The following is an 18,562-nucleotide window of genomic DNA, read 5'->3' on the forward strand; positions in this document are numbered from 1 at the left end:
TTCCATGCCCTTCTTCGTGTCTGCTGGCTGCTGCTGGGGCTGCAGATGAATGTCTCCGAGATGTCTCCGGAGCACCTTGAGGACGAAAGTCTGGTATGAGATGATTGGTTCTTAGCTAGGAATGGTAAAAATCCCTGAGACCTGGGGTCGTAGCAGTTCGTCTAATGATAAAGGGAGCTGGATTGTTGGGGCGATGTTGATCCTCTGAGACATACTCGTAGACTAGTAGACGTCATGATGCCATGAAACTCGTATTCCAGTGTAGGCGGGGAGTATCGGTGTGCTATGCCACGATCATTTTGCAATATCGCACAAGAGAACTAGAACCGTATAACAAGAACTGCAAAGGCATGGCATCTCTAAGGTACTCTGTTTAAGAAGGTTATAAACGATTTCGATTACGTTTATTCAAGGACGATTGCTGCTATCCCGGTGTTGGATGTACAGTATAGCTTCCGCATGCACTGGTTGTTTTCATAACCATATTGCCATCGAATGTAAAGGCGCTCAACTCAAAATACCGAGTATAGAAAGATCAAAGGTACTTGCCACATCTAGTGGTTAGACACTAGGACATGGTCAGTTACCCCAAGGGCTTTGTAGTATTTTCATGAAGCATCGATCACGAGCTTGATTGCATTGATGCCTCTCAAATACTCTCTCCGACAGTCCGCCTACTGACCGAGAATGGAGCAGAGACCTACAAGTGACAACTACGATATGGTGTGACTGCCCATCTCTGTTTCGGAGTGCCCTGCTGCAACTCACTCTGAGGTTATTGTTGTACTATGTAGGCGAAGAACCACAAGCATTGTGATTGGTTGAGTTCTACGATGACCATCGGAATCACGTGCTGCCCCTCCATGATTACATTATCCAGATCACAGGCTAAGCCCAATGGAGCAAACAGTAAACACGCTGCCCGCCGCCGGCAAAACACCGCCCGCGAAAACAATTCCCGATCGAACCAGCGACACACACCCACCCCCCTCATCGCCTATGCACCCAGAATTGTAGTTGATGGGGCAGAATCCGAGTCGCAGCCATGAGGATTACAGAAATTATCATTGATGTGAGTCCACTCTCCCCGTCCGCAAGAGATACATGTGAATGAATGTGAATCACTGACTCCGTTCGATCTCTACAGGGCTTCAAATCGTATGCCGTGCGTACGGTTATCTCAGGATGGTATGCGCTTACTGGGTCGCTGAATCAACTTACTCGATCTGCGAAAAATCTCTGGGAATGAGCAGCTGATGGTTTACACTTTTTTTGTCTCCAGGGACGATTCCTTCAACTCCATCACCGGCCTGAACGGTAGTGGAAAATCCAACATCCTCGACGCCATCTGTTTCGTTCTCGGTATCACGAACATGAGCACCGTCCGCGCCCAGAACCTCCAGGATCTCATCTACAAGCGCGGTCAGGCCGGTGTCACCAAGGCCAGCGTGACCATTGTCTTCGACAACCGCGACACGGCCAAGTCGCCCATCGGCTTCGAGGAGTATGCGACCATCTCCGTGACCCGCCAGATCGTCCTCGGCGGCACGAGCAAGTATCTCATCAACGGCCACCGCGCGCAGCAGCAGACCGTGCAGAACCTGTTCCAGAGCGTGCAGCTGAATATCAACAACCCCAACTTCCTGATCATGCAGGGCAAGATCACCAAGGTGCTGAATATGAAGGCGGTCGAGATCCTGTCGATGATCGAGGAAGCGGCGGGCACGCGCATGTTTGAGGATCGGAGGGAGAAGGCGGTGAAGACCATGAGCAAGAAGGAACTCAAACTGCGCGAGATCGAGGAGTTGCTGAAGGAGGAAATCGAGCCCAAGTTGGAGAAGCTCCGGTCCGAGAAGCGAGCGTTCTTGGATTTCCAGCAGACCCAGAACGACCTGGAGCGCTTGACGCGGCTGGTTGTGGCCCACGATTACCTGAAGAGCAATGAGCGGCTACGTGTGACGGGGGAGGAGTGTGAGAATAAGAGACGGAGGGTGCAGGAGCTTGAGGACAGCGCAACGAAGCTCAAGGGCGAGATCGCCCACTTGGAGGACGATGTGAAGAGAGTCAAGGCCGCTCGTGATAAGGAGCTCCGTAAGGGCGGCAAGTTCCAGGCCCTGGAAGACGAAGTGAAGTCTAACTCGCACGAGCTCGTCCGATTGACTACGGTATTCGACCTCAAGAATGCTAGCATCGCCGAGGAGAAGGAGAAAATGAAGGAATCCCAGAAAGCAGTTAGCGACCTGGAAAAGGCCCTTAAGGAGAAGAAGAAGGTCTACGATAAGATGCAGGCCGAGTACGATGCCGCCAAAGCAGAACTGGACGCCCAGACCTCCGAGGTAGAGCAGAAAGAGGAACTACTGCAAACACTCCAGACCGGTGTGGCTTCGAAAGAAGGCCAGGAGAGCGGTTATCAGGGTCAGCTGCAGGATGCCCGTAATCGTGCTAGCGCAGCTGCGACGGAACAGGAGCAAGCCAAATTGAAAATCGCGCACTTGGAAAAGAGAATCAAGGAGGAAGAGCCCAGGGCGAAGAAGGCAAAAGAGCAGAATTCCGGTCTCCTCAAAGAACTGGAAGGATTGAAGTCTCAGGCGAAGAAGCTAGAGGCTGAGCTTACTAGGCTGGGATATGAGCCAGGCAGAGAAGAACAGCTTAACCAGGAGCAGGCGGAGCTGCAAAGGGACATCCGCGAGCTGCGCCGGAGAGCTGACGAGCTCCAGAGGAAGGTCGCAAATATCGATTTCCAATACGCTGATCCTCACCCTCATTTCGATCGCTCAAAGGTCAAGGGTCTTGTTGCGCAGCTTTTCGCCTTGGACAAGGAGAAGGTTCAAGCTGCAACTGCGTTGGAGATTTGCGCTGGTGGACGCTTGTACAACGTTGTCGTTGATTCTGCCGAGACTGGTACCCAACTTCTAAAGAACGGCAGGCTTAAGAAGCGTGTGACAATTATTCCCTTGAACAAGATCTCGTCTTTCATGGCCTCCGCAGAGAAGATCGGAGCTGCTCAGAATATCGCCCCTGGTAAAGTTGACCTTGCCTTGTCACTAATCGGTTACGACGAGGAAGTTACGGCGGCAATGAACTATGTTTTTGGCAATACCTTGATCTGCCAGGACGCTGAGACGGCCAAGCGTGTCACTTTCGATCCATCCGTTCGTATCAAGAGTGTGACGCTCGAAGGCGACGTCTATGATCCTTCGGGTACACTGTCTGGTGGCAGCTCCCCGAACTCAAGTGGTGTGCTCGTGACGCTCGGGAAATTGAATGAGATCACCAGAGAGATCCGCAGCAAAGAGCGACTCCTCGCCACCGTCGAAGAGACCATGAAGAAGGAAAAGAAGAAGCTTGACGCAGCCCGAACGATCAAGCAGGACCTGGATCTCAAAACGCACGAGATCAAGCTTACAGAAGAGCAGATCAGCGGCAACTCGTCTTCAACGGTAAGAGAAGTCTACGATGCATATCTCAAATCACACAATTCACAACAGCAGCTCACTGGAACTAGATCATTCAAGCCGTCGAAGAGATGAAAGCGAATATCGAGCAGCTGAAGCAGAACATTTCTGACGCGAAGACTCGACAAACAGAAGCATCCAAGGATATCAAGCGAATCGAGAAGGACATGAGCGAGTTCAACGACAACAAGGACAGCAAGCTGGCGGAGCTGCAAGCCTCCCTGGACTCTCTTAAGAGGAAGCTTTCTAAGAACTCCAACTCCGTGAAGACCCTACAGAAGGAACTCCAGAACTCCAGATTGGAATTGGAGCAGGTTGGCAGTGACCTGTCCGCGGCGGAGGAGCAGAGCTCCGAAGCCGAAAATACACTGAAGGCTCAGCTGGAGGAGATTCAGTCATTGAAGAGAGAACAGGCTCGGGTCAAGGTAGGCAAGCGAATGATTGCAGTGGCAAGTTGCGTGCTAAAAATGTCATAGGATGCACACGACCTTGCACAGGCTCAGCTTGATGACGAACGAGCCAAGCTTAGCGGCTTTGATAACGAACTACGCGAGCTCGAAGTGGCGATGAAGTCTAAAGGCTCCCAGATAACTGAAGGCGGTCTCGAGATGCAGAAGCTGGGCCATCAGCTGGAGAAATTACAAAAGGACCAGCAGGTGGCTGCGCAGACGGTTGCCCATATGGAAAACGAGCATGAGTGGATCGCGGACGAGAAGGATAACTTTGGACGATCCAACACGCCCTACGACTTCAAAAATCACAACATTGCCGAGTGCAAATCAACTCTGCGGAATCTCACGGAGCGGTCCCAGGGTATGAAGAAGAAGATCAATCCCAAGGTCATGAACATGATCGACAGCGTGGAGAAGAAGGAAGCTGCGCTGAAGAACATGATGAAGACTGTCATTCGGGACAAGAGCAAGATCGAGGAAACGATCATCAACCTGAATGAATACAAAAAGGAGGCTCTTCACAAGACATGGGTTAAGGTCAATGGTGACTTCGGTCAGATCTTCTCAGAACTTCTGCCGGGCAGTTTCGCCAAGCTGGATCCTCCAGAGGGCAAGGATATTACCGATGGTCTGGAAGTCAAGGTCTCCTTGGGTAAGGTCTGGAAGCAGAGCTTGACGGAACTGAGTGGTGGACAGAGGTACGTGAAACCATACGGAGAAAGACTTTGCGTGTATGGACACTTACAGATGAGCAGGTCTCTCATTGCCCTTTCCTTGATCATGGCGCTGCTGCAATTCAAGCCGGCCCCTATGTACATTCTGGACGAGGTTGATGCCGCTCTGGATCTTTCACACACACAGAACATCGGCCGCTTGATCAAGACGCGGTTCAAGGGATCTCAGTTCATCGTGGTGTCGCTGAAGGACGGTATGTTCCAGAACGCCAACCGTATCTTCCGCACGAGATTCAGCGAGGGTACCAGTGTGGTCCAAGCTTTGACTGCTGCGGACCTTAAATAAGTTCGTCCTCCACAGACACTTGATTCTTCGTTTGTGCATACTTCTTTTGGGCTTTTCTGGTTAAGGACTGGGACAGGAAGCGTTATATGACCGGGTCATGGGGGTTACTGCATGAGGTGTTTTCGGATAATGTATATGAATCTGGATGACTTTGCTGTTACAATTTAATGACATCTGTTGATAGTAACACGGCATTTTTGAAATAGTCGAGAGTGGTGTATATGTACTACTCAAACGTACGAATAGAGTACGAGTTGGTAGGCAGGATGCCGTCAGCGGAAGTAACTAAGTTAGTGAACTTCATACGGAGTTATCCAGCAGGGATTCCGCCCTCCCGTTCCGCCCTCCCGACTGCTCCACCGCCACCACATCGCCGCTCTCCCTAATCTGCCGCGGCTTTCCTCGACTTATCCAACATCCCCCTCCCTGGAAGCGTCTCCACCCGGTATTTACCTTTTAGCGACAATTTGCCCCTGTTGCGGGTGACGTGAGGCCAGAGTTATTCTTCCACTCATTTTCGGCGATCTCACGCCTCTCACATCTGACATCCCTCGAGTCCTCCAACACTGACGCAGTCCCCTCCTTCACACGTGACCCATCACCATGCCTGACGAAGAACCGTCCCTGAACATCCCCTCCCTTCTCACCCTCGCCGTTGTCTCTTTCTTCGTGATTCGATGGTTTTTCAACCGTGACGGAGATGCTGGGGCCGGAACCGGTCGCAGCCGCACGCGAGGAAATGGCGTCGATCCAGCCCACGTCGAGCAGATCTCGCAGATGTTTCCTCAGCTCAGCCATCGCGAGATCATGTGGGACTTACAGCGCAACGGAGGGAACATGGCCGCTACTACGGAAAGAATCCTGACGGGCCGTGGCCTCGAAGTGGTAAGTCTTGTGCCTAATGTGGTAGCACTCTGCTACTGTTCACCCTCTCTTGCCGGAGGGAGGGAGAGACTCAGCAGTCGGAACAAATGTTCAAACTAACGCCGCATGCAACCTCGATAGCCCCCTCCATCGTTCCAACCCCAGATCGCCATCCCGACCCCTACCGCGCCAGTACAGCCCGCCACCGCTGCGCCCAAGGCAGACGGCCAGGACCTGATCTCTCGGTACAACCTTCGCTCGAAAGTCGGCGCAGACGAGGACGCCGCGACCTCACAGGCTCAGTCCTCCACGGGTTGGTCGCAGAGCAAGGAGGAGCGACAGCGCTTGCTCCAGAAGCGCAGGGACGACATGATCTTGGCGGCGAGGAGGAAGATGATGCAAAAGGACCAGACGGCTGCTGCTCAATGAGGGCCCCCCCTTTTTCGATGTGGCTCTGCGCCTAGGCTCTTCCCTCTCTACCATTCACTATCTCTTCGTTGTGACTTAGCACGGCCTGCATATATGCATGGGATCGATCGTTTCGGGCTTTCATCGCTTCAGGCTTCTCTCCCAGTCAAATTTTGATTGTCCTTTCCCTTTTTCTTTTTTTTGTGACCTGGCCTTTATTAGCTCTCGTCGTTAGTTTTATACCTTTGCTTTTTTTTGTCGGCGTTGAGGATGGTTCAAGATTCAATCAATGCTGACAGTACCTTTTTCGGCTCGGCTCCGACAGTTCCCATGTTTCGGGGGTGATGGTGTTGACTTTACTGCAAGTTGCTGTAGGTTGCTGTCCCTATTGGACGGATTCAACCTTTCTTGCAGGGCGCAGCTTGTTCATACGGCGGGGGATTGTATCATTTCCAAGTAAATGGACCAGATTGATATGCACTGTATGCGGTGTAGTAAATCTGTCATCAAAAGAATACGCGAGGGTATATATACATATGACTTTCCCGGTTGGGTGCTGCAAAATGCCATGAACAAAAAAAAAAAAGTACTCTATGTCTCCATAAACGCCGACTGCAGATGAGCAGCCCAGTGTCAAAAAGGAAGGGGCCGTCATCCCGAGATCTAGAATTCCATTTCATCGTCATCGTCCTGCGTCGCATCGTATCCACCGTTAGCCATCTCCTCCGCCAGCTCCTCCCTCCGAGCCTGTTCTCTGGATGCGCCGATCCGTCTGAGGACCAAAAAAGTTAGCCAGCTGCAAGCAACCAAAGAAGAACCTTCCCCGTGATGTGCACGGGAAATAATCATACCGGAGCCCATCGACCACCCCGGAGATAAACCTCCGTCCCTCGCCGAGCTCGATCGCCCCGACGCCCGTCAGCGCCACGCCGCCTCCGCCCATCGCCGCGGCGTCTAGCGCGTCCACCCCGGACCGGATTTTGGCCATGCGCACCTCGCGCAGCTCCTTCAGCAGCCGGCGGGTCTGGTCGGGGTCCACCAGGTCGTCGCTCGCTGCGTCCAGAAGCATATTCCCGACCTCGAGCCAGTGGAAGGGCAGCGTTTGCAGCTCCTGCGGTGGGACATGGTCGCGCGCGACGTTCTGCGGCAGGAACGGCGGCGCCGGGTAGTACTTCTCGCCGTCCGGAGTGTAGCGCGGGGTGGCGACGGCGGGCTCGCCGCGGTCGTGGAGGAGGGGTTGGCCCGGTAGGGGCGGCGGCGGGGAGAAGGTGTCCTTGTACTCTTCGTATTGGGTCTCGATGTCCAGGATGAAGGAGAGGGACTCCGGATGGAGCCACGAGGGCGGGAGGATGTTGGCGCGTCGTTGGCGTTTGAGGAGAAGCGCGAGCCAGAGGGGGAGGGAGGCGCGTCGGGGGGGTATGAGAGGTTCAAGGGGACCCTGGTGTATTCAAGCTTTAGAATCTTCCATATGCGCTGAGAGAGGGAGATGCTGGTGCGGAGTGGAGAAAGGAGAGGTGGTTGTATAAAGACGCGGCTCGGTTACATGTGCGTGAGTGGTTTATGGAAAATCGACTATGAATGCGAATGGGGATATTTGAAGCATATCAGGAGTGTTTCCTCGATCGCTAACACTTACACCAAGCAACTCCAGCCCTTCCAGGCGCTGACGCGGCAGGATAGTGACCATCTCCATCTCGGCCAGAAAGGAGATCTCCGGGGGCGTGATGCCCCGCGGGAGGGGAAAGGCCATTGTCCCTCAGTCAGGCAAATTGGGCGATGGAAAGGGATGGAAGGCTTAGCAGAGGGACACGGTCCATGCCCTGTGATCGATCTCTAACAGATGAAAAGAGAGCAAAATGCGACAGACGAGCTGTTCAGTCATGCCATTCAAGATCAAAGAAAGATTGACAGGCGCGTGGGAAGGCGGTCTGTTTGCCCGGTTTGCAGCGGGATTTATTCTTCCCTTTTCGGAGCTGTCGGACTTGATCCTGGATGTCCTTTCCCCTCTAATTGTGAAAGCATGAGTTTCTTTTGAAAAGGCATACCTCATCATGAATGCGCAACCGAAGTCGGGCGTGGTGTTGGCCGCTCGCTATGCCGTGCCCTTTTGTTTGCTGTTGATCCCCATCTGGCTGAGCAGGATCAATGCTCATGTCCCCGAACCATATCTGGACGAAGCGTTCCACGTTCCTCAAGCGCAGGCTTACTGGGCTCACAAATGGACGCATTGGGATCCTAAAATCACCACTCCTCCGGGGCTGTATCTCTGGTCCTATGGGCTGTGCGCAGTTCTTCTGTTCCTTCGTGGTGCTCCTACGGAGCTTACCCCGGAAGTGCTGCGTGCGACCAACGTGGCAGCTACTGCCATTGCGCTACCGTATCGCTTGCAGACGTTGTTGGATAGATTGCGCAAGACTCGCAATACACGTCCCTCTGGGGCTTGGCTCAGCCATACGGTGCTGAACATCTGCCTCTTCCCGCCCATTTTCTTCTTTTCTGGGCTTTACTACACCGATATTCTTGCCTTGCTAGTGGTTGTTGAAGCATACAACTGGGACCTCAAACGTTCCGCAAACGGCGCGTGGGCTCCACTCAAAACCGGGGCTTTTATTCTCCTCGGACTAGTAGCGTTGGCGTTTAGACAGACGAACATTTTCTGGGGAGCCATCTTTCTAGGTGGACTGCAGGTTACCCGGCAGCTGAGACTGATATCTAAGCCGTGCCGGTCGTCGGGTCTCGCGGGCATTGCTCGACAGGGATGGCAGAATGAGCTGTACGACCCTCTCGTTTCGGAGGCTTCTATTGAAGGTGGGCTTTTTGTTCATGAGGCTTGTTGTTGGCTTGGTTGACAATTCTAGACTATTTCAAAACCTCTATTTCACTGCTAACGGTTGCCGTGGGTAATCTCGGCACCGTGATCAGTACTTCTGTTCCGTACCTCCTCATCCTCGCCGGGTTTGGTGCATTCGTCTTCTGGAATGATGGTGTTGTCCTAGGTGGGTTTATTCGTCTCCAGAAAGCCCTCATGTAGCTCACTGACAGTCCCCAGGGCACAAGGAATTCCACACTGCCGGCATTCATCTGCCGCAGATGCTCTACATCTGGCCCTACATTGTGTTTTTCTCCTGGCCACTACTCCTCGGACCTGTCATCAACTTGGCTCTTCCCAAGTCCCTCCTTCCACAGTTCATTGATTTCGGTTTCTCCGAGAAACAGAAGGGACTCCCAAAGCTGCTGACAGCACTTATTGTGATCCCAACTATGCTAGTTGTTGTCCACTTCAACACCATTGTGCATCCTTTCACGCTGGCTGACAACCGCCATTACGTCTTCTACGCTTTCCGGATGCTCCTACGAACCCATCCAGCGGTCAAGTACGCCGCTGTTGTCGTCTACTTCCTTTGCGCATGGATGGTAATCTCTGCCCTCGGTTTCTCCACTGCCCCTCAGCCGCCCCAGATGAGGCAGATTTCGCAACCTGCAGCCTGGCAGTACCCGGAGCAGCAGAAAGAGCCGACTCAGAAGAAGGCGGAACGCAAGCAGAAGACAGCAAAGAAGGCTGTCAAGGCACCTAAGCCGGCGGCACCCAAGCCGGAGCCCATTTCCGAGGAGGCATTCGCCAGGATCCAAGCCCACCTCATTCAGCGCCAGAAGCAGCAGCAAGGGGCGCCGCAGGTGAGCTTCGTGCTCGTCTGGCTCGCGGCCACGGCGTTGTCTCTCATTACTGCTCCTCTGGTTGAGCCACGATACTTCATCATTCCGTGGGTCATGTGGCGTCTTCACCTTCCGCCGCAGCCGACGCCGTTGGTGCACCGGCGTCCCCAGACTGCTATTGATGAACTCAACGCAAAGATGGCTACCAACTTTCCGTTGTTCTTGGAGACCTACTGGTTCTTGGTTATCAACGCGGTGACCGGATACATTTTCTTGTACTGTGGGTTCGAATGGCCGCAGGAACCAGGCAAGATCCAGCGGTTCATGTGGTGAGATTGGGGCTTGGTTGAGAGTGTATAGTAAATAGAATCGATTTAAAATAGTGTATTACTAGTATGATTAATTGACTATCTGTGGTAAACTAGCCAGACAACGTATCAAAGATGATAGTAGACCTTCGATGGTGGAATGGCAGCTGCGGTGGTACGCAAGCCGACAATTGATTGCTCCGCCCACTTCCTTCTCCGCACCAACCTCACTTCTCCAACTTTTTGTTCGCTTTCATTGAGTCTGCCCCACGATGGACGAACCAGACCGTCCTTCGAAACGAGCAAAACTTCTCGCGACAGCTACGAAGCCCGAGGGTTCTGACGGAGACCATGCGCCTAGTCATGACGATAGCACCGATCTCATCAAACCCCTAGCTTCGCTGCACCGCTCCATTACACCCCCATTGTCATCCCGCTCCCTCAGGGACCCCGCACGACCGCCACCAGCCCACGACTCCTCCATATCCTCTTCGTCCAGCAAAGCACAGCAACCATGCAGCCTGGACCAGAAAGTCCTCCCCTCGCCCATCCAACTCACCCACATCCGAGACTTCCCACCCTCCTCCGGCAACAATGTCGACACGGTCCGACTCCGCGAGATCCTAGGCGACCCCATGATCCGCGAATGCTGGCAATTCAACTACCTCCACGATGTAGATTTCCTGATGAGTCAGTTCGACGAGGACGTGCGAGCCCTTGTCAAGCTGAAGGTGGTGCACGGGTCGTGGAAGCGAGAGGCGCCGAACCGGGTGCGCATTGATGTATGTTTCTTCCCGTCACGAATTCAAGACCCCAGAGAATCACAGTTGACTAACACCTCCACCTCAGGAAGCATGCGCACGATACCCCAATGTCGAGGCGATCGTGGCCTACATGCCCGAAGCCTTCGGGACCCATCACTCCAAGATGATGGTTCTCTTGCGACACGATGATTGTGCCCAGTGCGTCTCTTTCCCGCTTCCCTAGTAAGAAGTGTACGTTTGTATGTGAATGGGGAGCTGTGAGCTGAACCTTGAGGAAATAGAGTTGTCATCCACACGGCCAACATGATCCCGGGGGATTGGGCGAATATGACCCAAGCGGTGTGGCGATCCCCTCTCCTGCCTCTGAGCACGAGGAGAGATACAGTTGATCCGAGCGATAGCGACGACTCCCAACAACTCCCCGGGTCCGGATCCAGGTTCAAACGAGACCTGCTGGCTTATCTGGGTGAGTATGGGTCCAAGAAGACGGGCCCGCTGGTCCGGCAACTGCGTCAGTATGATTTTGGGGCTGTGCGGGCGGCTCTCGTTGCCAGCGTGCCGTCGAAGCAGAAGTTGAGTGAGGCGAATGCGCGGGTCAAGACGCTTTGGGGCTGGGTGGCGTTGAAGGATGTGTTGAAGGATGTGCCTCTCGCCGTTTGTGATATCAAGAAGGAGGGCGAAGGCTTTGAGGAAAAGGAAAAGGAGGAGAAGGAGAAGAGGCCGCATATTGTTGTTCAGGTGAGTTTGAGGTTCTGTCTTTATCGGTGCTTGTGCTACTGCTACTACTGCAAATATGGGATCATGCTGATCTGCTCCAGATCTCCTCGGTGGCGTCACTCGGGCAGACAGACAAATGGTTGAGAGATGTCCTGTTCGCATCCCTGGCGCCTAAAAGAGAGGCCTCCAAACCGCGGTACTCTATTGTCTTTCCCACGCCGGATGAGATCCGGCGCTCCTTGAACGGGTACGGATCCGGTGGCTCTATCCACATGAAACTGCAGAGCGCGGCCCAGCAGAAGCAGCTACAGTATATGCGGCCCTTTCTGTGCCGTTGGGCAGGGGATGATGATGATGATCAGCAACCCGCCGAACCACGACGCGAAGCGGGCCGCCGACGTGCGGCGCCGCACATCAAAACATACATCCGGTTCTCTACGGAAGAGATGACCACGATAGATTGGGCTATGGTCACGTCGGCGAATCTGTCTACACAGGCGTGGGGTGCGGCGGTCAATGCGAACGGGGAGGTGCGGATCTGCAGCTGGGAGATCGGCGTGGTGGTGTGGCCGAAGTTGTTGAACAGAGGACCACCGGACACCGACACCACTGCTCCGGCGAAGACAGTGATGACGCCGTGCCATCGAACAGACACCCCCGCTGCCGCTGCAGACGATGCCGCCGTCACAGTCGGATTCCGGATGCCATACGATCTTCCTCTAACTCGGTATCACGCAGAAGACATCCCCTGGTGCGCCACAGCCAACCACAGCGAGCCCGACTGGCTTGGACAGACATGGGAAGGTTGAGAATGGAAAGCCCAAGCGGAACCAGAGCACTCGACATATATATATGACTTACCCAACACACACACACCACCCCCTCAACTCTATACAATCGACACCCCTACCTCAATTCGGGGATTCAACAACAAGACGGACGGCAGAATATGCTGCTTCGCTCATAACATTGCATAATCAAGAGGGCACACACACACTCATTCGACTATCCATAGGCCAAATGGAAGAGAGAATTGAACCAAGAAAAAAAGCGAGAACCCAAAGCAGATAGCAAAAAAAGTCCCCAGAGTTCCATAACCAACAAATGTAGGTATGTCTCAGTCACGCTTTCTTTCCGTCATCTACTGGGTACCGTACTTCTCGATGAGGTCGTTAACCTCCTTGATGTAGTTGGCCTGAGCGCGCTGCTGGCTGATGTGGCTGATCTCCTTCCAGGCGTTGTACTTGTACTTGGACTGTTTATGGTGCATGCTTAATTAGCCCACTTCTTCCTCAACCCCCCTTAGAGACTACCTTCCAGCCTCCAGGGGTAAATGCAAAACCAGTTTGGTATGGTACGGTCAACTCACCTCCAACTGATAGAAAGAAGGCTGAGCGGGCTCGTCGTTTTTCGAGCGCTTGAAGTACTTGTAAAGCTGTCGAGCAGAACAAAAGTAATCAGCATCGGCATCGGCAATTTAAAGATTTGATCATAGTTCTCCTTGGAGAAGCTCTTCTGGACACAAAAAGAAAACACATACAGTCAACATCTCGGTCTGCCCGGGCTCGGAGGCCAGCTGCTTGACGAGCAGGGTGGCGAACTCGAAGGCGCTCTGCAGGGCGGCGGCCTGCTCGCCCTCGACGGAGGCGCTGTCATCGCTGGCCAGGACGACCGCGATGGCGGCGGAGAAGGCGTCGGTGTTGACCTTGTCGGCGGCGGCCTGCACCGCGGGGGTGTACTGGGCCTTGGACTGGGCGGCCGAGAGGGCGGTGGTGAAGGCGGAGACGGACATTTTGGAGGGTGTTTTTCTTTTTTTTGTTTGCTTGTGAAAAGGGGGTTGGGGTTGAGGTTGAGGAGTGGGAATGGTAAAGGGACGAAAGAAGAGGGGAAATCAGATGGATTATTGATGGATTGATGGAGGGGGTGTGACTTGGTCAATGGTTGTTGTGGTGGGGGTGGAGGGGGTGGGTTTGTTTGGTTTGTTTGGGTTTGGTTTGGTGGGGTTGACGCTTGGAGAAAGAGGGGATTGTTGAGAGATTCACGTTTGTGTTTCTCATCCAATTGTTAGCTGTCCAGAAGATTAGCTGATTGGTTCGCAGCAGTAGTACTGTAGATGTTCTATTGATGACAGCTTTATGCCTATGTGCATCTAGGAATGATAAATTAACACCGGAATATGAACACAGAAAGGGGAAAACAGAATGACAACTCTAGCATCTGATCCATCCACCAACGCCCAACCGATTTGTAACTTGACAAACTGCGCTCAAGAAAGACTCAAAATGTCGAGGTACAGTTCATGATCTACCAGTCAACCGCCCAGCCGTTCTTCTCCAGAAACTCCTCACACACCCCCTTTAACGCATAGTTGGGCCGGAGGTCATCCGCTGTCATGGGTACGCGCGTGATCGGGTCGACCTTGGACTGTTCCACGTACTTGGTGATCGCAACACGCTCGAAGCTGGTCCCGGACGGCGTGATCACCGGATCGTGCATGATCTCGAATGTGATCGGGTCGATGAGGTAATCGGGTACAACCTGTTGTAGGAGTGGGAGTCACATAAAAGTCAGCTTTCTAGACCCCAAAATGCCTCGGCTATGTCAGGAAACTCACCCGTTCCTGAACCTCCCCCTTCGACGCAATGGCAAACGTCTCCCGCAACACCTGGAGCGTCTTCTCCGTATCCTCCCGGAGCGCCTTCTGGTCCTCCGAGAAACCGATCTGGCCGATCTCCCCGCGGTCCAACTGTCCCTGGAGGTCCTCCAGCGCTCGCTGCAGGTCCGCCTCGATCAACCGTTCCACAGTCGCCAGAGTGCCGTTCATCTCCCGCACGCGGGCCGCCTCCTTCGCTGCCCACAGCTGCTGCTTCGCGCGCAGGACCGTCTTGGACAGATTCTCCGACTGCACATTCTTGGCCGCCAGGCTCGCCCGGTATGCCTCCGTCGCGACCTCGTGTGCCTCCTGCGGCCGTTGCAGCTCCAACAGGGCCTGCGCCAGATAGTAGCGACTCTTCAGGCTGGCGGGGTTCTTCGCGCCGTACAAGTCGATCGCGGCGCGCGCGTCCTGCTCGACGCCGGCCCAGTTCTCGAGCTTCATGCGGGTGATCGCCCGGTTGGAGAAGAACGTAGGCTCTTTCGGGTTCTTTTGGACACTGCAGCGGGAGCCCCGGGGCAATTTAGTTGGCAAAATGTCTTTGCAGCATGACAGGCGAGGAAGACTCTCGCAAGCAAGAAGGGGCAGGACTCCTCGATTTCTTCCCCGTGTATTGAGGCTGGACTCACGCTTGGGAAAACATCTCCTCCGCACCGGCATAGTCGCCCGCCTTGTAGAGCTGGTTACCCTTCTCTTTGAGTTCGAAGGCCATTGTTGGGGTGCTACCGTGCCCGCCGTACACAGGGTCTGAGGATTCTGGGTGCGAAAACAGAAGGAGATATCCGAGAGCGTCGGGGCTCTGGTCAATTTGGCAGCTCAGAAAGGTGCTTGATGCGAGGCCTCAACAACGTGTCTGTGAGAATGTTTGGTCCCTTTTTTTTGTGTTGGTGCCAGTGAATGAGTAATTGAGCGGAGCGATCGGTTTCTGGTGGGGCCCAGTCCAGTGATGATCCACTGCTCGGTGCGGAGCTAATGCGGTCCTGCGATACAGTAGAACGGCGGTAGAAGTTCTGAAAATGCTTTTACCTCATGTATGCAGCGCGATTGTGTTGGAAAGGGGGCCTAAAAGGGGGGTGTGCTTGGATGGTAAGACACGCGACCGGCGTAGGCTCAGTCAGTATGTCTCACGGTAAGAAAGCAAAGCACTTCGCCGCTGTTTGGGTAGGGGAGGCGCGGACTGGCGCTGTCCTCATTGGAAAGGGAAGCCCGGAGCAGTCAGGAGGGTTGTGCGCCATTGTTGCTCAGGTAGACACGACCCTTGATGTATCTGTGACTTGCTCCTGTCCTTTTGTAAATCGAAGCTGATCGACCCCCGCAGAATGATAGCTGAGTCAGCACATTAGCCGCAGAACGAAAGTATGGGGTAACTAGTCGCAGGCAGTGTATGGAGTTTGGAGAGAGCAAGTAAAGACGTTGCGCGAAATGATGGGATGGAAGTCAAAATATGGTGACTACGGGCTGCTACGGTCATATTGAAGTCTCAGTTGGTATTTCATTGAACCACAATTTTGCTAAGTCAGAGCTAGAGAGGACATGAGCAATTGGCCTGCCAATATAATCCCATTCATCAGGCGGTTATCGTCAATCTCGTTTTGAGGTAGGTGTTTATATATGCGTTCAAGTGTGACTAGGCTCGGATCCAGTCCGCAACCAGGTCGCTTCGCTCGAAAATTATTATCGAAGACAGGCTAACGATCTTCGCAACCTCTGATGAGCAGAGGGGGTTTCGAGTGATTGACGGATAATGTGTCCTAAATTCACACAGGGCTTGTTCTTGCTTCAAACTGTCTACTGAGCTGCAGCAGCTTGACTGAAGAGTTGGGCTTCGTAGTCGGAGATAGCTTGGACCTTCTCGGCGGAGGCGCTCTTGGGGTCGAAGCGGTAGGTCAACCACTCGTTGGCGAGCTTCTTGGCAAGCTCAATACCAATGACGCGCTGGCCGAAGCAGAGCACCTGAGCATCGTTGCTAAGGATTGAGCGCTCGACGGAGAAAGAGTCGTGAGCCGTCACAGCACGAATCCCGGGTACTTTGTTGGCAGAGATAGCGACCCCGAGACCAGTGCCGCAGATGAACAGCCCGCGGTCTGCCTTGCCCTCCTTGATGAGTTTGGCGCCAGCGACAGCGGGATGAGGGTACGCTGTCTTGTCTGTAGTGGAGTTGACGCCTACGTCGAGGATAGAGTCGACCAGCGGGTTTTTCTCCAAGGCGGCCTTGAGAGTTTCCTTGTAGGGCTGACCAGCCTCATCGCAGGCCATGACGATGCGGAGGGGCTTGAGATCGTTAGACATGATGGGTATTAAGCGATTAACAGGTGAGATGTAATGTATAATGGACCCTCGCGAATGAGACGGACAGGAAGGGTGGAGTGTATGTCTGATAAAGGACAAGAGTGGATGATGGAACAATGATGAAAAAATGTCGTCTGGGAGTGGGATCGAATCAGCCTTTATATCCTCCTCCACCGAGTCCTTCCTCGAGCTCTCTTTCTGTTGGGACCCGAACAGAATGCAGGCTGAGCCTGGGTGCGTGCGTGCGTGCCTCTTGAGACCCAAACTTTGGTATTCGATGAGGGGAGAGGACACTGCTCACTGCTCCAATCAGCGCCTTCGACAGCATCGGGTGCATTCAGCACATTCAGTTGCAGTAAGACTGCAGTACGTGCAGTACGAACAATATCTGAGGTCGCTTGTCTCCACACCAGCGATCGTTCCAAAGAAGCCTGTTTCGATGGAATGCAGGTTGATTGAATGGTTGGGTCTGGCAGGTCCACCTCCATGGCGTCATGAACTTATCCGCCGGGGAAAGGGAGACTCCCGATATCTGTTCCGATTAATGTACCTTAAATTATTACCTACTGATCCATCATGGATACCAAGATAATCGTCCAAATTCGGAAACCCGGCGTTGCATCCAACATGATGGAACCAATATTAAATGATCCACAATGGATCCGTTCATCCTCCAGTCGTCCGCCAGGCTTAGGTAGTTTATCAACAATTATCCTCGGCTCTGGACGCGACTCCCAGCCAGGCACCAAATTTTGAAATCAATGTGTTTGATGTTTGGATCGCAATGCTCTTCTTGCCTTGAAATGTATACTCGGTAACTTTGTTACCGATCCTTTCCAGTGCAGAGCAAACTAACCATCCTCGGATAGCGTCTGTACCGGTTTGACTTACTCCTCGACACCGCCTCTCAAGTACACGACTACACCACCCATGCATTCCTAAGTCGTTGTTTGGTATCTATCTCTGCCTCATGCTCGGTGGCTTGCAGAAGAACCGAGGAAGCCCTTTTTTTTTTCTCTCTTTGTAGATGGCTGGTACTAGCTAAGGTATGCAGATCGACGTATCAAGTCTATCATCCATTGATGCGCAAACCAGCTCCTCGCCGTGCTGACGATTGATCGACTCTCTTCAATCCAACATTTCCGGCTCTGTTAGGATTACCCGAGTAACCTTTATGACATGGGAGGCTCAAACCCGGTGCCTGGTTACGCCGCAGTGGCTGCCGTGGTTAAATTGCCTTGGGGAGGACAAATTGTTAACCCAGAAGAGTATGAACTGCAGACTGAACGAGGCTTTTACTCGCCCTATCAGCAGGCACAATCTCCTATCCTTGCGAAGACAGGCCAGGGTAAAGTCGGAACCAGCAGGAGACATGATTTAGTTGTCGATGGGCTGCCGTTCTGGTCCATTAATGAAGCCGACCAAAACTTGAGGAGCTTCCAGACAATGACACCCAATGGGGTGGGCGGAACATCATCACACTCTAGAGGAATGTTGCAGATTGCATATGATATGTTTGCGCCGATGCAGTGATGTGTCTTCCAAGCCGAAAATTTCGACTCTGTCCGGTACGGTACGAAGTACTGTACATAGGGACTACCGTATGAAGTAGATACCTCTAACTTATTCATGGATCCAGGCGCGGCGCACATCGGAGTGGGTTTTGGAGTGGATTGCACGCTCGATTCTCCACCCGCTGCCCCACGGCGGATCGACTGAGCTGCCAACGTGCCTAGACTACTTTTACTCCGTAGTCATCTTATACATTGATTGTTGTTGAGTGCAGCCCATCAATTAGGATTATGCACTGTAGTCGACTGCCTCTGATCTATCATGGATGAGTATGTTGCCTGCGATTCCGGATCTTGCGACTCTCCGTATCTTACCGTACTCACTGAAGAGAGTCATCCGTACCATGCTGCAAGCCACGGGTCGATCAACCCCTCCTCCTGCCGTGCCACGATATCGCACCCATCTT

The 18,562-nt window shown here is 53.3% G+C and overlaps 8 protein-coding genes across 8 annotated transcripts; 4 read left to right on the forward strand and 4 right to left on the reverse strand.

The window, feature by feature from the left end:
* The first annotated feature begins 976 nt into the window (after window positions 1-976).
* Window positions 977-5,066, forward strand: BO66DRAFT_388019 (condensin subunit SMC2). Its single transcript, XM_025646448.1, has 6 exons — window positions 977-1,072; window positions 1,148-1,188; window positions 1,283-3,440; window positions 3,506-3,880; window positions 3,932-4,605; window positions 4,663-5,066. The coding sequence occupies exons 1-6, from the start codon at window positions 1,046-1,048 to the stop codon at window positions 4,925-4,927; spliced, it is 3,540 nt and encodes a 1,179-aa protein (XP_025508371.1). The 5' UTR covers window positions 977-1,045; the 3' UTR covers window positions 4,928-5,066.
* Window positions 5,067-5,530: 464 nt separating this feature from the next.
* On the forward strand, window positions 5,531-6,220 carry BO66DRAFT_312479 (CUE domain-containing protein; the record flags this gene model as incomplete). Its single annotated transcript, XM_025643358.1, has 2 exons — window positions 5,531-5,812; window positions 5,933-6,220. 2 exons carry the CDS (start codon window positions 5,531-5,533, stop codon window positions 6,218-6,220), a joined length of 570 nt encoding a protein of 189 aa, XP_025508372.1.
* Window positions 6,221-6,862: 642 nt separating this feature from the next.
* Window positions 6,863-7,949, reverse strand: psf2 (DNA replication protein PSF2; the record flags this gene model as incomplete). The annotated part of the gene is made up of 3 exons (XM_025645186.1): window positions 6,863-6,971; window positions 7,051-7,637; window positions 7,836-7,949. 3 exons carry the CDS (start codon window positions 7,947-7,949, stop codon window positions 6,863-6,865), a joined length of 810 nt encoding a protein of 269 aa, XP_025508373.1.
* Window positions 7,950-8,224: 275 nt separating this feature from the next.
* Window positions 8,225-10,227, forward strand: alg10 (dolichyl-P-Glc:Glc(2)Man(9)GlcNAc(2)-PP-dolichol alpha-1,2- glucosyltransferase). Its single transcript, XM_025644405.1, has 3 exons — window positions 8,225-9,007; window positions 9,058-9,195; window positions 9,249-10,227. The coding sequence occupies exons 1-3, from the start codon at window positions 8,251-8,253 to the stop codon at window positions 10,184-10,186; spliced, it is 1,833 nt and encodes a 610-aa protein (XP_025508374.1). The 5' UTR covers window positions 8,225-8,250; the 3' UTR covers window positions 10,187-10,227.
* A 206-nt stretch (window positions 10,228-10,433) lies between these two features.
* BO66DRAFT_364832 (tyrosyl-DNA phosphodiesterase 1) lies at window positions 10,434-12,451 on the forward strand (the record flags this gene model as incomplete). Its single annotated transcript, XM_025645187.1, has 4 exons — window positions 10,434-10,943; window positions 11,011-11,123; window positions 11,207-11,663; window positions 11,744-12,451. 4 exons carry the CDS (start codon window positions 10,434-10,436, stop codon window positions 12,449-12,451), a joined length of 1,788 nt encoding a protein of 595 aa, XP_025508375.1.
* BO66DRAFT_467836 (acyl-CoA binding protein) lies at window positions 12,441-13,497 on the reverse strand. The gene is made up of 3 exons (XM_025652601.1): window positions 13,183-13,497; window positions 13,012-13,077; window positions 12,441-12,897 (listed from the first exon to the last, which is right to left on the reverse strand). The coding sequence occupies exons 1-3, from the start codon at window positions 13,432-13,434 to the stop codon at window positions 12,784-12,786; spliced, it is 432 nt and encodes a 143-aa protein (XP_025508376.1). The 5' UTR covers window positions 13,435-13,497; the 3' UTR covers window positions 12,441-12,783.
* A 399-nt stretch (window positions 13,498-13,896) lies between these two features.
* Window positions 13,897-15,165, reverse strand: BO66DRAFT_109975 (putative U-box domain protein). Its single transcript, XM_025641818.1, has 3 exons — window positions 14,925-15,165; window positions 14,257-14,794; window positions 13,897-14,180 (listed from the first exon to the last, which is right to left on the reverse strand). The coding sequence occupies exons 1-3, from the start codon at window positions 15,005-15,007 to the stop codon at window positions 13,947-13,949; spliced, it is 855 nt and encodes a 284-aa protein (XP_025508377.1). The 5' UTR covers window positions 15,008-15,165; the 3' UTR covers window positions 13,897-13,946.
* Window positions 15,166-15,765: 600 nt separating this feature from the next.
* On the reverse strand, window positions 15,766-16,663 carry BO66DRAFT_109994 (RpiB/LacA/LacB family sugar-phosphate isomerase). Its single transcript, XM_025641819.1, has one exon. The coding sequence runs from the start codon at window positions 16,582-16,584 to the stop codon at window positions 16,084-16,086; it is 501 nt and encodes a 166-aa protein (XP_025508378.1). The 5' UTR covers window positions 16,585-16,663; the 3' UTR covers window positions 15,766-16,083.
* Between the last annotated feature and the right edge of the window lie 1,899 nt (window positions 16,664-18,562).

The sequence above is a fragment of the Aspergillus aculeatinus genome, assembly GCF_003184765.1.
Source record: "Aspergillus aculeatinus CBS 121060 unplaced genomic scaffold BO66scaffold_3, whole genome shotgun sequence".
Classification (NCBI taxonomy): Eukaryota; Fungi; Ascomycota; class Eurotiomycetes; order Eurotiales; family Aspergillaceae; genus Aspergillus; species Aspergillus aculeatinus.